This window comes from Hyposmocoma kahamanoa, unplaced genomic scaffold (assembly GCF_003589595.1).
Source record: "Hyposmocoma kahamanoa isolate Upper Pololo Valley unplaced genomic scaffold, ASM358959v1 65, whole genome shotgun sequence".
In the NCBI taxonomy this organism is placed as follows: Eukaryota; Metazoa; Arthropoda; class Insecta; order Lepidoptera; family Cosmopterigidae; genus Hyposmocoma; species Hyposmocoma kahamanoa.
This window is the reverse complement of record NW_020653853.1, coordinates 4,644,217-4,660,847: the sequence shown is the minus strand read 5'-3', so window position 1 is coordinate 4,660,847 and position 16,631 is coordinate 4,644,217. Positions and strand designations below refer to the sequence as shown.

General features: G+C 35.0%; 1 protein-coding gene across 1 annotated transcript; it reads right to left on the bottom strand.

The window, feature by feature from the left end:
• Positions 1-5,711: 5,711 nt before the first annotated feature.
• On the bottom strand, positions 5,712-16,181 carry LOC113231331. Its single transcript, XM_026465612.1, has 6 exons — positions 16,077-16,181; positions 12,319-12,796; positions 11,636-12,068; positions 10,426-10,685; positions 7,201-7,387; positions 5,712-6,904 (listed from the first exon to the last, which is right to left on the bottom strand). Exons 1-6 carry the CDS (start codon positions 16,128-16,130, stop codon positions 6,208-6,210), a joined length of 2,109 nt encoding a protein of 702 aa, XP_026321397.1. The 5' UTR covers positions 16,131-16,181; the 3' UTR covers positions 5,712-6,207.
• Positions 16,182-16,631: the final 450 nt, after the last annotated feature.

The following is a 16,631-nucleotide window of genomic DNA, read 5'->3' as shown; positions in this document are numbered from 1 at the left end:
AAGTACTGTATATACGTAAAGATTGGTTAGAAAGAATATAACTATAGCATCGCTCATTTTAGCAAACTGTATGTAAACCTCTTCATACAGTCTTCAACGCAAGTTATTAATTCCGAATTAACAATTAACGGCCAATAATACATATGTGTAAATGATACAGTTTCTGTGGAATTAAATCTGTACAAAACGAAAGATCGTGCGTTGTGATTCAATTACCTTTTAATTAGTTTGATTTAGTTTCTTTTTTACATTTACACTAGTGTATAGTGTGACAAGGATCATTACTCAAGCTACTCTAAAAAGCCGGGATAAAAATATCACAATAGTAGGTCCTGATGGAACACTACTCTGAACTCGGCACCGTGTCAATAGGGAGTCTAATAGTTTTAGTAGAGCTCCTTGTGAAAAAGATCGTCCTGGGAAGTACTACCTAATTCTGCCGCCGCTGGGTTTCAGTTCTAAAGAATAAAGGTGCTGGTAAACTTACAAGCACATGGAACTTTTGAACTTATACCTCGGGGCGATAGACGCAGCGCAGTGTCTAAAAAACTCTGAGCGGCCTTGCAACAGTTATGAACAGGCGTGTCGCTTACCACCAGGCGCAGAACTTATTCGTTCCGTCGCTATAGATATTATAAAAAAAGACTTAAGGGGTATGTATGAACGACTGATGGAAACGGAGGAGCGAAAAAACTTAAGGATCATTAAAAAACCTACTTTTATGTTTATATTTATGTTTTGTTGTTAATATTTATTAAACATCCCAAAATATAAAGTGAGGAAATCTAATATTTTCGGCAAACTGACTGAAAAAAAAGTTACCTATCTTTTTTCAATTTCAAATTCAACTTTACTGTTTCCACTTACATTACTTTTTAATGTTCTTTCGGTTCCCCATAGGTTTAAGAACGATCGCATAATGAACTGTTATGAAATGTGTAGCGTACTAAGGCTCAATTTATATTGCAGCAGAACGGAATGGAAGCAAATTTTTGTAACGATATTACACATAGCGTAATTATATTGTCAATGGTGTACCCTTAGAATAATAACGCATAGAATGATAGTTTCATATCAAACGAACTGTCACAAGCGAGGCAAAAATCAAATTCATGTAGGCTAGTTTTAGTAGTAGGTTAATTTTCGGTTTTAGTGAATATTTATATAAAAATAAAAGTTGAAACGCGTTACTTCCTTGTGGAATGTGTTGTTACTATCTATTTTATGTTTGTCTGACGTATTTTTACACTCATTTACCGTACACTTCGTCATTTTTAGCTAAAATTCTTGATCTGTTCACGGTGCAAGTTGACCTTGAGCACTGAAGGCCCGCCCGCTCGTGTAGGCCCTTTTGGCGCGCTTCAATTTGCCTCACTTAGTGTGTGCGGACTAGGTTTCTATGCGTTATTATTTTAAGGGTGTACCGTACAAACTAGATTCGCACCAAAAATCGCGTCACCCATCTTCCGCGGAATTCTCGTGCTTTCCGCACCTGCTGTCGGCGACGCCTGGCGTATTCGCGGGAAGTGGCTCGAAGGCAGACGCAGTGTGACGTCAAACGTCGACGAAATACTAAAAACACAAGACACGGTTACTGGAAAGCTCGAGCGTTCCAGAGACCGCGCGCGCCTTCTGGCGCAGCGACACGAAATTGACACTTCCATTCCGTTCCGCCACAATGTAAATTGAGCCTTACTAGATACGATTATGGACTGGGAATTCCTGGGTAATTTCAGGTTAGTTTTCTCTACCTAATTTTGGTGGCAATTTTTATTATTTAAGTGTTCGAGTATATTATCTTGAAATATCATTGACTTACAATTATATGAACGTCGGGTCCGCGCTAAAAAGTGTCCGCACTTGTAAGGCGCTAAAATCGTATACAGAGCGCCAAACTCCGCTTTAGTCTTCATTTGTTCGACTGACAGCGCGATACTGCGATGACATTACAATTTAAATTTCGAATAGGTTGACTTGGGACATTTTTTTCGTGGTTTTTGTATTAGACCCGTCGTCCATTTATTTGTAAGTCAATGTGAAATATTAAATAATATTTCAAGTTCCTGCACTTGAATATTAAATAGTACAGATAATATTCTAGAAAATTTGACTAACAAAAATGGACACCTAAATTAGGTAGAGATAATTTTAATTTTTTTTTGTTAAACTCGATCTCGAAAAGTTCGTGCAATTAAATCTATTTGCCAAGTTTTATTGAAAAGTCTGGTAAAAACTAACCTAAAAATAACCTTCCCGAGACTGCTCGAGAATTCCCCGGAAGACGTGCGACTTGTTTTTTGGCTGGTACCTATCTACTTTCTACGTTAAACAATTGACACAAAGCTCTGACAATGTAAATTGAGCCATGCGTTACCTGGAATGGACCCGCACCTTACCAAAGAAGTTAATCCTTGTCAAGCTAATTACAAAAACCAAAAAGATTAAAAAAAACTAAAATGTAAATTAAATTATTCCTAAGCTAAATTACAATGCGTTCGATGTTTGAATCACAATGCCAAAAAATACAATATAATTAATAATGGATTTTATAAGCTAGGTTACATGGGTTTCGATATTGCTGATGCGGCGCCTGATCGCTGCGTGCTGGAATCGATGTTGAAATCTCCTAATGCAATCTCAGCTTTTTACTTAGGGTTGGTATATGTAACACCTCCACTCTTAAAACAGCAACTATTTAGATTTTTATTTAGAATTAATAACGCACACACTCAACATAGCCCCACACTAGGGAAACCCTGTGTCTCTTATATATATAATTATTTAATTATTTAGAATCTTGAGAGCAAAATTTGCTGGAGTACTTTTACATGTTTCCGATTTCCCAGGAACTGCATAGTTCGATTTAGACTCCTCCGTTTTTATCTCGGGCCTTTCTGTGTGCCTTCTTAGGTAGGTAACAACGTCGTACAAGTATGAGAACGGCCAGTGCAAGTGCACTTAATAACACTCCATAGAATGGTATCGTACTGTGGTAAACTGTATCGGAAGGTGGCATCAAATGTACAGTAGGGTGTAATATGATTTTTTCTTGTAAGTCCTTTGAGATTAATAGACTTCAATTTGATGTGAGGTTGTGAATTCTGTGTCGCAGCATCCATGAAAATTTTCATTGTCTTCATTGGTTGGCCTTCGACTTGGTCATTGGTGTTTTTGATAGTGAATTCATCTGTACGTTATATACAATTCATAGGAACAGTAGCTAGGAAGCTGCCTCTTATGATGTTGAAATCTTCACGTACATATATGGGACGTACATTGGTGAGTCGCGGAAAGGAGAGTACGTAGTGTCTTTCGTCCAGTTTCTCTACGGCTTCCTGGATAGGCTGCTTGTAGACGTCTTGCAGGTCGTATCTACAGATTGATTAGTTAATATGTTCTGGATATAGTCAGTTTGCGTTCGGACTTGGTTGTTCACCTTCTCTTCGCAGATAAACCAGTTAGTGAGCTTCGGACATTCTGTCTCTGTGTAGTACTATGTTGTGCCATCCAATCTTTACTGATACGAACGAATATGATTGTTAAATTCATCTGTAATTTTTAATTGATTATTCTGGAGAGCTTCTATGGCATCATCGTATTTAGCAGCATCTAAATAGTCGAGATTATCTGAGATGCTCTTAATAATGGAACCTAAGCCGTCTACAAGACTTCTCCTGTTGCGTTTAGGTTCTAAGCTACTTAAATGACTTATGATTTTTTGAAGTTGATAAGTCTAATCTCAAAAATCTAATCTGTAATTCATATAGAACATAGGTATCATTCGGTAGTCTAGTTTTAAAGTCTAAAGGTCGTTTTTTATGGTCATTATTTTATCCTCAATATTGTCAAGTTGGATGTATTGTAAAATTATATGGTAGTGTGTTACAAGTCTAGTTGGTCCCAGTCTAAACGGGAGTAGTCCGGTCTGTCGTCTAAACTTTCAAGTCTTATCTCTTGTGCCGTAATTGGTGATAGGGCGGTCAGGGTTAGAACGATTCTGTAACATTTTAGCCGATTTAGGTACTCTCTTTAATCGAGATTTAGCTACAGGGCCGCGTTTTTTAGTCGTGTAAATGTGAATAGGTAAGTCTGCTAGGACTGTATCTTGAGTGTAGCGGGGTGCGAGCTTCTGGCGGCTAGCAAAAGGGTTGCTAATGAACACCTGCTGTTGGGGTTCATGTTCAACCTCAGACTCGCGGTCTTTATTACGATTTTCAATTAGGGTGGTACGGTCAGCTAGGGATGATTCATTTATTATTTGATAAACGGTTTTCATTTGGTCTCTGTGGTTTTGTGAATATTGTTGCACTGAACTGAACTGTCATAAGCTAATATGGCATAAGGTTTATTACAGGCTCATTTTTTGCTGTAATTTTAATAAACGTAGATGCTCAAATAAAGTGGAATGGAATCTTTCGTTATTGCCATTGTCATTGGGTGAATAAGGTAAAGTTCTATGATGTTGTATTTTATGTAGCTGGGTAAATTCCGTAAATAATTGGTTTGTGAATTCCGTTCCATTGTCAGTCACTAACGTTAATGGAAGACTATGGTGAGTACAAAAATGCAGTAAGCTTTGAATGGTGCTAAGAGCTGTACCGTCACGGAGATAGTAGGCTTGGGCGTACTTTGAAAAAACGTCTATTATAGGGAGTTAAAAAGTTTTCACTATGTGCGGTAAATAGGTCTAGATGGACTATTTCAAATGGTTTCGTTGCAGTAGGTACAATATTGAACCTTTGTTTGATAGGGATTCGGTCATATTTGGCCTGACCACACAAGGTGCATTCGCTTATGAATTTTGTAATCTGTTCCCTCATCTTAGGCCAAAAATATAGTTCTTAATAATGTCCTGCTGCCGTAAATATTCCTTTACGTTTTCGACTTCGGTTTTTGCTAATACAAGATTCCTAGCTGAACTTTTAAAGTGATTTTGAATTATTGGTATGATGTCATACATTCCGAGAGGCGGAATTATCAATAAGGCAGTCTTTACTTTAGGGTTTACGTACTCTTTGATGGTTTTCACTGCATCCTCTACCAAGTTATTTTCAGAAATCTGTACGGAAGTCCGCGTGTGCGTCTCGAATGGTTTTGTCACAGTTGGTCTGCTTTATAAGTCACCTACAGTAGTCATAACAATTTGTCTATGGAATTTATTTAAGGGCTCATCCGTAATAGGAACTTCAAGGATTGGGTGCTCTAGGCTAGTATGAACTGTTTCTGTACTTGAGTTATTAGCAAGGTCTCAGGTTCTTTTCAGGATACTCGAACGGCGACGCGATCGCTCGCGGCGGTAGCGATGTGGTGATACAAATCGATGTTAGAAATGTCCTACGCTAATCTATTCAAGTATCCTACCGACTGCGCCAATTACGAAGACTGCGGCCGGAGGACTTAAAAAAACCAAAAAGGTTTTAAAAAACTAAAATTTAATTGAAATTATTCCTAAGCTAAATTACAAGTGTTTGCGTTCGATGTTACAATCATAATGCCAAAAAATAATATATAATTAATAATGAATTTTATAAGCTAGGTTACATGGGTTTCGATATTGCTGATGCGGCGCCTGATCGCTGCATGCTGGAATCGATGTTGAAATATCCTAATGCAATCTCGGCTTTTTACTTAGGGTTGGTATATGTAACAAGCTACATCAACAGAAAGACAACATGAACATACATTTTTTATTTATTTTTTATCAGAACATAAATATAATATAAACAAGTTCATGCGGCTTGGTAGAAAACTACTCAACATGATATTACTTCAAGGCGGACTACACTCGCATGGAATTGGGGTGTAATTTTGACCTACTTAAAAGCTATAAAATGTTTGAGGAAACCAAGTTTTGACCAAAACTGGGTTTCGATGCTATTTAGGAAAATAGAATGACATCTGAAATACTAAGTACACTTGACCAGGTATTCGTTATCATGTTATCATTATTGTATTTTTGATTCAACTCAAAATAGTTAACAAAATCAAAAATAAACCAACGATTTTCTATTCAAATTTCAATAATACATACTGTACAGTAGCAGTCTGCGTCAAATTGACGTAATCTTTAAAAATGTTCATAACATCAACCTTATTCTAATAACTGAAAGGCTTAAAATTAATATTGTCAATTGTATAAAAATATGTCCAAATATTTTTAAACACTCAGGTCATTTTGACGCTAACTGTACAACAATTCAATATAATTTAATCCCATTCGTCTTCATCATCCGAACTATCTGAAATTTCGATACTAACGAATGGATCTTCGATATCTAAAACTGATACTGTAAAATCCTCGCCAAGATTTTCTAGTTTCTTTACTATATATTCCTCGGGTTCCTTTTTTATTATGATTTCTGATTTAAGTTGTATTTGTCCAGTTAGTTCTGATTTTGTATCTATTTCGAATTCTTTTCTTAGGCCGCCTGCCTCGTCTTCATTAGCAACGATTCCATCTGTTGACCCTGTATTTTCTGTTTCTATATCTTCTACTGGAACATCTACTTGAAGATTATTATTTGCAGCAATGTTACTATGTATACTATTATCATTATTTATTGATTCGGCATTAGAAGTTATTTCCAATGGCTTGGTTAGTTCTCTTTTGGTTTCATGTTCATTATTTGCATTTTGATTTTCCGCACTTACTACTGTTTCATTTTTTGCAGTAATTTCTGCTACTGCTGCAGTGTCAATTAGGACTTCCAACGGTATATGGTTTCCTAAAGTATTTCCGTTACTCGTGTCCCCCTCTATATCTCCAGCGTCTGAATCTGTATCACGATCATCTTCGGTTTCTGACTGTGTGTTGGAATTAGCAATAGTCTGTATTGGACCATTTAGTTCCCGTGGACAGCTAGGTGTCGGTTTTCTCGTAGGTAAACTTTCCATCATTGCATACCTGAAAGTAATTTGTAGTTTATAATGTTTCTTTGTATATTGTTCACTTATTGTGACAAATTTATAGACCATTATGGTGTACTGTGGCTACGGCAGCACTAAGATTGTATAGGACTTAATGCAGTTTAGTTTACAGAAGAACTTCTTAATCATCATACACTTAAATTTATGAAATGCTAATTTCGGGATAGGTCACCTTTTATAAGGTCATTTAATACGGTAAACAATTTCTGAAAGCTAACCCTCGTTTCGAAGGTAAATTTCTTTAAGAATGATCAAGAACTCCTTTATTATCACCTTTCTAGTATATCATTCTCCTTTTTCTCGGCGATGAGTCTATTAGCGTCCAACTGAGCACGGAGTTCGAGATCGTCATCCGCCGGATCGTGGTGCTCTAGGTTTATGCGTTTGAGAAGGTATTTGTACTCCCGCTGTTGCCGCTGGCGCTGCAACTCTCTTCCACAGTAGATGAACAGGGCTGATGCTGTAAATGGGATGAGTAACTTTTATATATTCTATAAGGGTACAAAAACCAATAGTTCATTTACATAAATGACTACCGCTGTTTGACATTTACGATTCTATACTTCGCAATGGCTGCCGAATTCTCATGACCAACATTCTCAATACTTCTTAGCATCGCAGTCAATGTTGATAACAAATTCACTCCTGTACAAACGTATCTCCCAGCCAGAAGAAGCAGCCCCAGTTCCCTAATTTTGATGATCTACAATTAATATATAATATCCTACTACAAAATACCCTTAAATTAAAAGAGCAATTAGTTAAAAAACCACTCCTCGACAAACATAATATGCCCCAAGCAGAGGATGTAAAAGCAGTGAAGAAAATCCTATTGTTCTTTAATTCTATTAATAAAGAGGTGGTCACAAGAGGTCATTGCTGGTTGCAGAGTGGGAGTTAATAGATACATGTAGGCAAAATGTACCCAGGGAATCAATTACACAAATAAAAGTAAACGACACTATTATTACGAATCCATCACTCATTGCAAATGCCTTTAACGACTTTTTTATTCACAAGACTCTACCAACTACAAAAAAATCGGCACACAATCAAAAAAATTTCGACAAAAACTGTTGCTCTATGTTTATGGCACCTTGCATACCATATGATATTGTAAAAATTATAAAATCACTTAAAAATACTAGAAGCGTTGGATATGACGAAATCTGTACAAAGGTTTTGAAGTCAGTTGCTGAAGAAATAAAGAATCAATTATGCTATATCCTAAATATGTGTATAAATCAAGGTATCTACCCGGATGACTTAAAAACAGTCATAGTCAAACCACTTTACAAAAAAGATGATAGGGAAGTCATGAAGAACTATAGGCCCATATCATTGTTATCAGTCATATCAAAAATATTTGAAAAATACATAAGTTCACAATTACAAATATTTTTAGAAAAATATAATATATTAGCATGTGAGCAAAAAGGTTTTCGACCAAAAAAGAATATAAACATGGCTATATATGATTTTATGCAGGAGTTATATCAAGTGTAGATGAAAGTACGCCAGTCTGCTCTATTTTTTGCGACATGACTCAAGCGTTTGATCATGTAGAGCACAAAATACTTTTAGGAAAATTAGAAACCTATGGTATAAGAGGTAATATTCTTAAACTAATTTCATCGTATCTTAATAATCGAAAACAAATCACTGAAATCAGCAACATAAATATCCGTACCAAAACCGAATGTGTCCTTAGATCTTGTAGTAAAACAATTATGTACGGCGTTCCGCAAGGTAGCGTCTTGGGCCCATTGCTATTCATTTTGTACATAAATGATCTACCTAAAGTTGTCCCGAATCACCACGTTTCTCTCTTTGCCGATGACAGTACAATAACAATTAAGTGTAAAAATAAAATTACTTATGAACAAGACATTAACGAAGCCGTAGAGTCCATTATAACTTGGTTAAAAGAAAATAACCTCAATATTAATTTTGAAAAAACTAAAGTAATGCATTACAGTCAGCGACAGAATAATAATAACGTCAATGTTAGTTATGACAACATAAGTATTGGCCAAGTAACCGAGACTAGATTTTTGGGTATAATTGTAGATAATAAGTTGACATGGAAAACACATATTCAAAACCTATGTAAAAAATTAAGCATTTCTTCCTATGCCTTATACAGATTGGCTCATATAATTGACATTAACTCATTATTGACGGCTTATTATGGTATAGTGGCTTCACATTTAAGCTATGGGATTATTTTTTGGGGTAATTCTACAGATCGGGATTTAGTATTTAAAGCACAAAAGAAATATATAAGAGCTATATTTAGCATTTCTCGCATGGAAAGCTGTTTGCCCTATTTAAAAAAATATAATATACTAACGGTGCCATCATTGTATATTCTAGAATGAGTATTATTTGTCAAAACAAACCCTAATCTGTTCAGCAAACTTATGGAAGTAAGACGTAGGAATAGAAGAGATAATGATGCAGTATCTATGATGCCACATAAAACTGCATTTATGTCAAAAAGTGTGCTCTGTATGCTGCCAAGATTATATAATAATAGAGTCCCAAAATCTATACGTGAATTACATGTAGATTTGTTTAAGAATAAATGTAAGCAGTATTTATTTGATAAATGTTTTTATAATATAAATGATTATATGAATACGAGATGGATTTAGGGCCCAATTATAATTGTTTTTATATCTAGTAAGATTACATAAGATTACAGATGTATTTGACTAATTTATGTTATTACTGACTTTCATTCATTTTTGACATGCACATATTTTATGGAGGCTTAGAAATGTAAATTATGTAAGTTTGACATTAACATGATTTTTCGCTTTATTTTTGACATTGTTAATTTTTACTAATTTTTATTATATTTTTTCTTTGCATGTTTACTAGTTTTTGACAGTTTTTAATATTTTGTACATTATGCGACCACCACTAATTATATTTGTATGTTTCGACGAAACTGGTTGTAGTAGCACTGTTAATGTATTGAACTGATCTAATGAACTTATTGTACCTTCTTCCACAAATAAATCGATCTTTATCTTTATCAGAGATAAAGAGCTGCTTAGACACTGAATAAGTAATTCTTATAATAATAGCGTATAATATATATTATAATAATAGCAGTTATCAATATTGAAAGCATCGAAAGGAAGAAAATAAATTTCACGTCGCGTTAAAGAAGTGACACCTATCCGAGTTTCGATGAAATACAAAACTCATTGTACTTTAAAATTTTACTATTAATTGGAAATGAAACAATTTTTTCATATCTAAATCGTATTTTGTTCTGTTAGTATGTTGTATTGCACATGTACTCAATACATAATATTAATTAAGGTACATACACTACTAATACAGTGAGCCTTGTCTGTGAAATCTGTAAAGAGCCCTAAAAATTGGTCCATTTGAGAAAACAAATTTACGCGATTTAAATCGGAAAATATAGTTTCATTTCCAATTGCTAAAACTAAGAACTATATATTTTGCAATTAAACCTACCTTCCTTCAGAACTTCTTGTCTAGTCCAATTCAGACCAGACTCCGCAATGGCATCAGTAACACATTTAATGACATCATTAAAGTCAGGGAACGGCGGGTTTCCGTCTTTCCTAGTGCCATTGAGGAACTTCTCCAATTTCTTCACGGGCCCTGTCGGATGACCTTCAAGTACCTCCAGCCTGACCTTGCGGCGTTTGACTGGTGAATGTCCAGTTAGTTCACAAAGTTCTTCGTAGAGACTAACTACTTCTTTTTTAAAACTGAAATTTATGTATTGATAGTGAAGAGTTAAATAATGTTTCTTTTAATCACATCAGTAATTCCTGACTTTACACTTTACACCGAGGTCGTCTTTACAGGAATTACTAATTCCTGTAAAGACGACCTCGGTGGCCAAATGGTTTGCACTGTGGGCACTGGATGAGGAGGTCCCGGTAGAACCAATTTGAATAATGAGCTTTCGTAAAGCTGGAAGATGTTTTTCGGTTAGAAAAGATGCCACGCTTACTAAGGAAACTGTACCGAATAAGAGTTGCACAAAGGGCCATGAAACACGCCATTGTCGGTATCACACTCCTCGATAAAATTCGAAACACGGAAATCCTACGTCCTAAAGTTCAAGACATTGGCGACCGTGTTGAAAGACCTGAAACAAACGTGGTGATGGCCACTGGAGTAAAGTTCTGACGAAGTGGTAGCTAAAGATATGACGAAGAAATCTAGGTCGTCCAATTGCAAGCTGGGTCGACGTCTTAATAAAAGTCAAACCAGGACCAGAGATGCACAAGACCGGAAAATTTCGTAGGAGCGAAAGAAGACCTATGAACAAATTGAGTAATATAGGGCTGGAAATGAAAAAATGAGCTCTGATATTAGTGATCTTGTCAGTAGAAGAAATTAGATATAGGGCAAGAATAAATAAAAGAAATGCTTGCTTCTACAGTGAGAGGTCAACGATTGTACGCCTGTAATTGCATATACCTGTATACTTCTCTATGACGGTGAAGGAAAACTGATACCAGCAAGACAAACTCTTGGAAAATGTGTCGTACGTCTCTATAGTTGAACATATAATGGGTTGAAGATGATGACAGGACAAGGATCAAAACTTTAACTTAAACAGCCTTTACTAATTTAGTTTTGTAGTGTGTTTTATATAAAACAAAATGTTATGAATACACAAAGATGTTGATTGTCGCTGCATACTTACTTTTCACTCTTAATATAAGATGATGAAGTAGAATCCAAATCGACCTCCTCTTCATCATACATTGTAATCAGTCTTTTACAGAGTGCAATTTTGTTTTCAAGTTCCTTTATTTTGACTTGTTTATCTTCTGATGGGCCGTGTGGTTGATTTGGAGATAATGCAGGTTCTAGATTGTTAACAATGTCAGGATCCCTATATACCTCAAATAGTGGTTCTAATAAGTTATCAGATTTACTGTTATGGTCGTCTAGGTTCTCTTTTTCCTCACAATTTTGTGTTTCATCCAAATCGATCAAATCGTTTTGATTGTGATCATCATCCAAGCTGATAACAGGTATGTCTTTTTCATCATCTGAATCAATTATGATGTTAACTTTTTGTTTTTTTGATTGAGTATCACCAAATTCACTGGAATGCCTTTTGACACTTCCTTCTGAAATTTAATTTGCCAATTTAGAAACTAACATGGAAAAAACCTTGATCTGGTGCATCAACTCTCCATATGATTTGTCGCCACAGTTACTACTGTATTTGACATTTTTATTGCAACAGTTAACACAGTAAGGAGAAGGGCGATACTATGGTGTAATTGTGAAATAGACCTGATATTACGATCTCCGTCTAAAAAAGAAGTATGCTAACCGCAATCACTCGAATAGAATTACAAATAATAAAATAATTACTTTTCACATCTAAAGTAACTAAATTCACCCGCTTTTTAGCTTTATGCTGTTTCATACTTTCACATAAATTCTTCAAATGTGAGAATTTGTGATCTGGATCACATTCTATATATCTTGTTGCTTTTAATAATATTCTTTGGAAATCTCTTGAATATTTGTAGTCTTGCTCCATTTCATTATAAATTCTCATCAGTGTGTTATTAATTATACGTGACATTCCTTCAGAGTGTTCTAAATTTAAACATTTCTCTACAAATTCTGCAAGCAAAGCATTATCTTCAAAAAGTCTTGAAAGACAATTAATTGTTTCAGACTGCTCCTCATTATTTTTATTTCCACCATTGCATAAGTCAATTATGTTGTTATTAGACTGAATGCTTTTTTGTGGCGAAGGTAGCTGATCTACGTCAATTATTGTTTCCATAACACATGAATTTCCTGTTTTTACATTCTTGTTTGTCCTGTGGCTTTCGGCAATCTGCAAAAAATAAGTTCTTATAAGATGGTGATTAAGTCAAGGTAGGAACAAATACCTTACTGCCTTTAGTAAATTATAACATCAAGAATTAATTTAAATACCGCACGCAAAATAGGTGTCTCGACGTCGAGTTGCGGATACCAGCCCGTTACACCAACATCAAGAATTGAGGAATATCTGAATTACCATTAGGAACTTTGTTCATTAAATTGTTATATGCTATACAGGGTGAAATCGTTAAGACTGCCCGGCCGTTTATTCCTATATAAACTTGTTTGTGTTGTTTATATTCAATCCTATATAAACAACGTAATATTTATTTTATTTTCATTTGCGGTTTCGCGCGTAATAGATAAGCAGTACTTAAGTTCAATACTTACTTACGTATTTCTCAAAACAAAACAATGTCGGAAGTAAAAAAGAAGAGACGGCAATACTGTGCGGAATATATTAAACTCCGATTCATTGAAAATCCCACAAACCCATCGTCGCCTTTATGCGTGCTATGTCTAAAAACATTTTCGAATGAAGCAATGAAGCCTTCAAGACTGCAAGATCATTTGAATAAAATGCATCCAGACAAGAAAGACAAGAATGTTGCATATTTTCAAGACCTAGAGAAGAAGCATAATACTCAGCCAAGTGTAGCAAAACTCTTTTCGGCGGCTGCTAAGCAAGATGACGACGGACTTCGAGCTTCGTACAATATCTCTTTGGTAATTGCTCAAAAAGGCAAACCACAGAACATCGGAGAAGAGTTAATTTTGCCAGCATTATAGGAAAGAATAACTACTGTGCGTCATAAACCAGCCGTAGATATTATCCGAAAAATTCCTTTGAGTAATAATTCTGTGCAAAGACGAATTGATGAAATGGCTGAAAACATTGAAGAATCATTGTGCAATCATCTGAGGACTAGTCAATTCTCAATTCAGCTCGATGTGTCCACTTTACTAACTAATGAAGCATTGTTGCTGTCTTACGTGAGGCTTATTAAAGATGAGAAAATATGTGAAGAACTATTGTTTGCTAGAAATTTAGAGACCGATTCAAAAGGCGAAACCATATTCAATACATTGGAAAAGTTTTGTGATGAGAAAGAGATTCCCTTGAAAAATATTATATCAGTTGCTACGGATGGCGCTGCGGCTATGACAGGGTGCCATAAAGGCTTCATAGCGTACTTAAAAAATAAAATTCCAGGTGTCCTTGCTGTACATTGCGTATTTCATAGACAACATTTGGTTTTTAAGTGAACGACTATTTCAATCACTGCAATATTTCATCAAAGCAGTCAATATAATCCGTAACAGCTCTTTGAATAATAGATTATTTCATCAGCTTTGTGTTACTAATGACGAAGATTTCAACCGTTTTTGATGTTTCACACTGTTTGACTCTGTGATCTATCACAGAGTCAAACGAGGAAATAAAAATCAAGTTCAAAAATGGCTGCCAAGAATTTTGGCTACAAAAACCGATCCCGCAATTGTACCCTGGATTGTAGTCAATCGTTCAACGATTCTTGATAGCATTCCCATCGTCATATTTTTGCGTGAACGTGGTTTTAGTGCTGTGACAATGCTGCTTACTAAAAAGAGAAATCATTTGCATGTTACTGAACATGGTGACTAGCGGCTGTTCTTGATTAAATTAGAACCTGGTATCAACAAACTTAATAAACAGCATCAGATTCATCCTTCACATAAGTTTTTATATTAGAATCAATTGTTTGTTTTATTTTGAATAAAAGATACTCTGTCTGAATACTATAAAGTTGCATTTCAATAATCATTCTCATTGGCAGGTGTAGCCCGTAAGAGTTAACTTGAGACCTGAGCGCCATTCTGTACTACTGACTGCGCTCAGGTCTCAAGTTAACTCTTGCGGGTTATAGTAAAATCGTTTAGAATAAATGTTTAATCTGCGCTAATATAGCTCGCAATAATTAATTTAATTTGAAGTTATAGTGGTTTTTAAGTAGGTGAAAAAATGGGGGCGCTAAAAAAGAATTTATTCTCAAAGTGGGCAGTAGACAAAATAACTTTGGGAACCCCTGTTTTAATGTAATAAAAACAAAGTGGTTTTTATTTTTTAGTAAGTACAAAATTTAGTTTACAAAGTGTTGTTCGAAGTGAGAGCCTTGTTCAGCAATACATTAGTTTATTTATTTTTACATATACAAACTAGCAACTATCATTACAGGACTAACGTAATGCAATAGTGTAGCCAAAATTATCACTTGTTCAACATTATTAATTACACTAATATTCAAAGTTCTATTATATCTACAAAATTATATTATACCATATTATATTACAAACTGTTAGAGCGCGTTCAAATTAGACAGTCGCGCGGCCACCACGCGGCCGCCGCGCGGCTGCAGCGCTACTAACAGCGTCTAATTTGAACGCTTATTATATTCCATAACACATTACAAAGAATTTGGTCAATTTTGTTGTCAATAACTTTCAAAGGCCTCATAACTCGTACCAGTGGTGCCTAGTTCAATAGGTTGGTTCTCCCACAAAGAATAATTATCGAGTAATTAAAACAATTGCATGGCGAGCACGATTCTGGAGTTCTTCTAGGCTGTGTAATCTCTCAGCATACATGTGTCTTTGACAAATCCCCATAAGTAAAAATCACATTGTGTAAGATCCACTGTTTTTAGCTATTAAGCCAAAGGTTTCTTTTAAAATCCTTTACAACATTTGTGTTGTGTGGTGGGGCCCCATCTTGTTGAAAAATTATCGAAATTCGTTCTTCGTCTGGAATTTATTCTAAGAGACACTGTAAATTGTTTTGTACGAAGTTGAAATATCTCTGTTGTCATACGCAGCCAGGTCAATTTATTATAAATTTCGAACGATAATGAAATCTCAAAGCTCAAAGGAAAGCTCAATACTTGGTATGTATTAATTTGAAGCGGTAAGATAATCAATCGACACATGTCTTGAAAATCATTATGGTTGATAAGTAATCATCACATGTGATTAAGGTAACAAACAATGAATTAATCCTAAGTCGTACAATAACTTTGAAACTACTAGATCTCTTATAGTAGCAAAACTAGAGCTTCCCTACGAATGTCATTATTTAATGTTCAAATTTTGGATATTTCTAGTTTTATTTTTAATATATTAATGCCGTTTTACTCATTAGTTAACATACTTTCGATTACAGTTTATATTATATTAGAATACGTAAGCCAAACCATTAGCAAGTGACCAACGATACCTATGCAAGAAACTTATTTTCATAAAAATAATTCACGTACCTCTGAGGTATTATCATCATCCGAGAGATACACGATATAGTCTGCTACTTTCATCATTACATTATTAAATTCCGTTTGGGCATGAGTTTGTAAAATAAAATAGAACGAGCCTATCCGTAAACTAAAAATCCGATGAAAATGAATTTCTGATAGTTTTAGCGACTGTCAAAGATATAACAACAGTTGGTACGAAGCTTAAAGAAGGTTAATTTGAGACAGTAGACAGAGAAAATACTGGTGAATTGGGGATTCAAACCAACCTGTCATAAATTTATTATTTATTGAGCACAGGCTGCAGAGCCATCAACTTAAAAAGGTAATAATTATTAAGAACTCAAAACGTAATATACTTCACTTCACTTTTTATTTTTATGGCTCCATCAATATGAGAACTGATGATTTTGCCAATGTCACAGTTGAAAGAAAAAAAAACGAAATATACTTAAAACTAAAAATTAATTCCAGTATAAAAACTAATAAATTACAAAAATAACGTCATTATTACTTCTATCCTTGTCCATAATTATATAACACGCACTTTTCTTTCAGAAAAAA